Source organism: Cynocephalus volans, chromosome 8 (genome assembly GCF_027409185.1).
Source record: "Cynocephalus volans isolate mCynVol1 chromosome 8, mCynVol1.pri, whole genome shotgun sequence".
Lineage (NCBI taxonomy): Eukaryota > Metazoa > Chordata > Mammalia > Dermoptera > Cynocephalidae > Cynocephalus > Cynocephalus volans.
This window is the reverse complement of record NC_084467.1, coordinates 18,821,080-18,825,848: the sequence shown is the minus strand read 5'-3', so window position 1 is coordinate 18,825,848 and position 4,769 is coordinate 18,821,080. Positions and strand designations below refer to the sequence as shown.

At 45.0% G+C, this 4,769-nt stretch overlaps 1 protein-coding gene across 2 annotated transcripts; it reads right to left on the bottom strand.

Moving 5' to 3' along the window:
* PNRC2 (proline rich nuclear receptor coactivator 2) lies at positions 1-3,906 on the bottom strand. Of its 2 annotated transcripts, none has more exons than XM_063106046.1 (3): positions 3,720-3,906; positions 2,416-2,621; positions 1-2,107 (listed from the first exon to the last, which is right to left on the bottom strand). In XM_063106046.1, exon 3 carries the CDS (start codon positions 2,087-2,089, stop codon positions 1,670-1,672), a length of 420 nt encoding a protein of 139 aa, XP_062962116.1. In that variant the 5' UTR covers positions 2,090-2,107; positions 2,416-2,621; positions 3,720-3,906; the 3' UTR covers positions 1-1,669. The 2 variants fall into 2 exon arrangements, with proteins under 2 accessions (XP_062962116.1, XP_062962117.1); XM_063106047.1 differs by lacking the exon at positions 3,720-3,906 and adding an exon at positions 3,438-3,707.
* Between the last annotated feature and the right edge of the window lie 863 nt (positions 3,907-4,769).

The following is a 4,769-nucleotide window of genomic DNA, read 5'->3' as shown; positions in this document are numbered from 1 at the left end:
CCCTCTAACCAACTGAGCTAAGTGGCTAGCCCTTAATGTTTTTAAATAAAAACAAGCCACTGGGGAGAAAAGCAATTTTATTTTAAATTTCATGCTTCAAATTTTGTACATGAAGTACTACATAAACTTCTTTAGAATATCGATATTTGACTTGGGCAGTATTATTTCATCTGAATTTGGAGAAAAGCAACTTCATTCTGCTTATAAACACCAAAAAGGGTGCCACATTAGAAAATAGGGCATTATCAGAATTTTTAAATTGACCCACATACTTTTTTCTTCAACTTGCTATTGGGTTAACTTATATTTAGCATTTACCCTTAAAGTTGGTAGAACATGTTTATCGAGGTATTATGCAAGAGATTACATCTTTTGCATAAGTGGTCCCCTGGGTGGCACTCATGACAAACAAGACAGTGCCACCATACAATAAGCTATACTTTTATCATGGTTTACAAGAACTGGTGAAAGCCAAAATGAATCTTTAAAGTTGGAAGGACCCTTTAATAGTTCATCTTTGGGTTAAGGTGGGGGTAGGCGGGAAGCCCTGTACTGCATTTCACATCTCTTAAAACTAGGAAGTGCTTTAGCAGCTTAAACCATTTTAGTTATAAAACTTAACTAAAGTTCTATATATAGTTATACACACAGTAGGGTTTACTTGGAAATATAGTTTACAACCAAATCATAACATACATACACTGGCACTTTAGCAGAAGGGCAAACTTTAAAAAATTATTTTGGACCTTTAAAATTAGGCCATAGTATAAAAAACAGACCATGTTCTTATATTCAGCAATTCATACTAAAATATTCAATTCTTGTAAGATAAAGGCCAAGAAAACTTTACATATGCTACAAGTTTGTTAACGTGTATTTACATGGCTCTTTCTTCCCTAGGTACTTAGAACTTTCACATTATAGAACTCCCAACTTTAAGCAAGTTTTGTACGGACATGAGGCCAGATCACTGTCAGTATAGCTTATGCAGTACAGTAATACAAAAATGTATTCTGAAAGCTACTGAGTGACCATCAAATGCTGTTTCTATTTTTTAAAAGGGTTTTGGTGCATTTATTGGCAGACACCCAGCCACTGTATTTAAGAAACAGGGCCTTTGAATATACTGTGCCTCATTCTAGTAAGCCTAGAGTGCTCTTTCCACATTCACCAATGTACAATTTATTAAACTGCAAATATTCATTGGGAAAATTTCATATTTTCTTTTGGCAGTGCATCAGGTTGTTGGCCTATTATTACTGGTTTAGGTGTCTGTAGGACATTAAACTTTCAAATGTTCGACTAGTTCTCAGTCCTTCCATGTCTTAGCTAGATGCTTATAATCTGATTCAGTTTCATAATCTTAATTATTTTTCTCCAACACACAATAGAAAAGGTTGATTTCTTTACCATCTCCCAAATCTAAACTTGGCTTCCCTTCAAAGCTACTTAATTAAAAACACTGTCAAGTACAATTATTTAGTTATTTTAAGTTGCACTGATACTACCATTACATCACAGTGCAGACAACACAAAACAAACAAGATGAAGTCTAATTATATTTTTACATTAATTAGCAATTTTACACAAATTCCCTAGTGAATTTGTTTCAGACCAATTGACAACTATCCCTAAACATAACTAAATTTAAACAGTACTTTATCTTATTTTATACCTGTACCTTAAGCAAGGTTTTAAGTTGAAATGTCATTATTTCTTTATCTGAAGGATTAAAGGAAACAGGAACCCAGTGGCTTGGTGGTTTGGGAAGAACACTTGGTGATGGTGGCTCACTAAATTTGGCTCCAGCATAGTTCTGATTGGCTTGAGACTTAAAAAGCAAGCTGGAACTTGTTAAGCTAGAGTTCCAAGTTTGATTATTTGGAAAATTTTTGTTTTTCCCCCCATTTTGCATGGCCTGCCATGCCGCTGCTGATGAGTTATAACCATGTCCTCTTTCTTTTTTCTTATGAACAATCTTCATCTGGGAATTCTGATCCTTGATCTTCTGTCTATTAAGCTGTTGTTGGTTCTTACTAACATTTCTAGATTGAGGGGCTGGAATGTTACACCTCTCTCCACCACCCATCTTCAGCTTCTTTGTCACCTGTTAAGTGAATGGGAACAAATATTGAGTAAAAGTCTAATAAAAAAAGTTCAAAATTTTTCCTTAAGTTTCTATAGCCCCAACATGCAACTCTAGAAATCTTGGGGAAGACCCAAAAATAGGCTGTGCAGTTGTTTTAGCTCAAAAATTAAAACAAGCTGTTCACACTTCATTATATGCAGACTTTAACTTCCCTAAGAAAAATCAGTCTACCCACAAAATCAGAGTAATCCTCTACTTAAAAAAAAATTGGTTTAGGATGAGTCCATCGTAAATTGTTTGCCCCACTTTCATGTGAATTTTTATACCTTTCAGTCTGCTTTTCAGATTGCAGGATTTCCACTACCTGTCCTCTTCCTTGCTGCCAAGCCCAGGATAATAGGTGTTGCCTTCTGGTGGATCCTTTCCTTTGTCTCAATACAGAAGTTTTCATGGGCCAATCTGTTGAGTTCAGCCTGGGAGCTGAGGCCAACATCTGAGTGTCCTCAGCACACAAGTTTGAGAGAAGTCCTAGCTAGAAATAAGTAAAGATTACTGCATTACTTCAAATTCAAAAATACGGAAGAGGGCTGGTAGGTTAGCTCAACTGATTAGAACAGGGCGTTATAACACCAAGGCCAAGGGTGTGGATCCCTATACTGGGCAGCCGCCAAAAAAAAAAAACCAGGAGAAAGTGATAAGAAATCATTTAGATTTACCACAGAAATAGTTGTAAGGAATGGCTACTTCCTGAGCTAAAAGTTAGAAAATAATATGTCTCTGAAGATGGTTTTCTTTGACTTCATAATCATCATTTAAGAACTCTTCCGGGCCGAGCCCGTGGCGCACTCGGGAGAGTGCGGCGCTGGGAGCGCAGCGACGCTCCCGCCGCGGGTTCGGATCCTATATAAGAACTCTTCCCATCCTTGAGAAGGACCTCCTGGGGGATTTTTGTAAGGGAGCCTGCAAGTCCCGCAACAAGTTTTGTTTGTATCTTTTTCCTAGGAAAGACCTTTCAGATTCTCTCACGTATTTTGTGACCAAAGTGTTATGTCAAACTAGGGAAGCGTTAACCTTTACAGTCAAGAAATTGGCTTAAAACTGATTTTCTAAAGAGACCACGTTTGTAAAGTTGCACCAGAATTTACCAATCTTTCGACACACCACAAACGTTTTCACACAAAGCCTCCACTCCCAATGTCTACATCATGCGAAGTGTTTTCTCTGGTTACCAACATCCTCTACTCCCCGTTTTAAAAGAAAATACGTTTTCACAAGCCCTAACAACCTAAAGGCTCCCTACAGTGGCCAGTTAACATTCACGGTTTCATTTTCACTTAATCCAAGTTACCAAAGACACGGTAAGCCCTCTTCCTTCCAAAGGTTGAGAGCCTTCCAGCCGACGGTCCTGACAACCTTAAGCAAATCCCGAGTTCCCGAACTCTGAGTCACTGACAGCTCGAACCCGGAAAGCTCGCCGCCTCAGCTGCACGCTTCCGGGTGGCTCCCTGGTCCTCGAGCCGGGTCCTGGCTCCCACCGGGCTCGGGTCTCTCCGGCCGCTCGCCTCCTTCCCCCAACAATGGGGAGCGCGGCCGCCAACATGGCCGCGCCCGCGGCGCCGCCACCACTCACCGACTTCAGGCTCGGGACTGCGGCGGCGGCTGTCGACGTCGAAGCCTCCCTCCTCTTCCAGGGAGAGACAAGGCACGATTCGAACAAAACCCACGAGCACCGACAAGCTAGCTACCGACCACACCAGCGTCTCCGACACGGCCACCGCCTCCTGCCTCTACCGACAAAATGGAGGCAGCGGCGAGCGCAAAAGCGGCCGGGAGGCTGCGCGGCCAATGAGAACTCGAGGGCGGGGGACCGGCCAATGAGAACTCGAGGGTGGGGGACCGGCCAATGAGAACTCGAGGGCGGGGGACCGGCCAATGGGAAGCTGGCCAACGCCTGTTGCTGGGGTAGGCCCGGGGCGAGGGCAGGCGGTGGGGGCTGCGGAGGGTTTGAAATCCTCGCCGGGAGGAGCATGTCGGGAATAACTGTCCTGGCCCGGCCTCCCTGCCGGGGACCCCGCGGGCCGCTGGCCGGCCAGGCCCCTCCCGCTAGCTCCGGACTCCTCTTCGAGGCGCGCTCGGCGCTGGACGGTGCGGCCACCTGCGCCCGGGAGGCCGCTGCCGCCGCGCTCTCCTGCCGGCGGGCCCGCGGCCTGCAGCTGCCCGGGGACCCAGGGAAGGGGGGCGTCTTCCCGAGTTCGAGTCACTGAACCGCGTAACCTGCCCTCCTGTCCGGCCTTTGCTCCTGGCGGTCCTCTCGTCCTGTCGCTGTTACTTTGTGTTCCCCAAGCTGCGGTCCCTTCCTGTCCTCCCACCCTCCAGCTTCGCTAGCACTAGATTCAGAAGTTGCCTCCCCGCGAAGGCGTCTGTGACTCCCACACGGATCAGGTTAATCACTTCCTCTCTGTGTCCCCACGGGTCCTTGACTTCAACGACAGCCTTTTATCACACCGTATTATAATTACTCGTGACCCCCCTCCAGACACCCTTGAGGGGCAAACCCAGGTTTTATTGCGCTCAGCACAGCGCCTTGCACGTGGTAAGTGCGCAGTAAGTTTGCTGTGAGAATGAAGGCTGCTTCCTCATTCCCCTTTCTGTCCCATTTGTAAGTGAAAAACAGGGAGAG

What these genes read in the sequence shown, in the direction of transcription:
- PNRC2 (XM_063106046.1), bottom strand. Translation starts at nt 2,089, where the DNA reads ATGGGTGGTGGAGAGAGGTGTAACATTCCAGCCCCTCAATCTAGAAAT.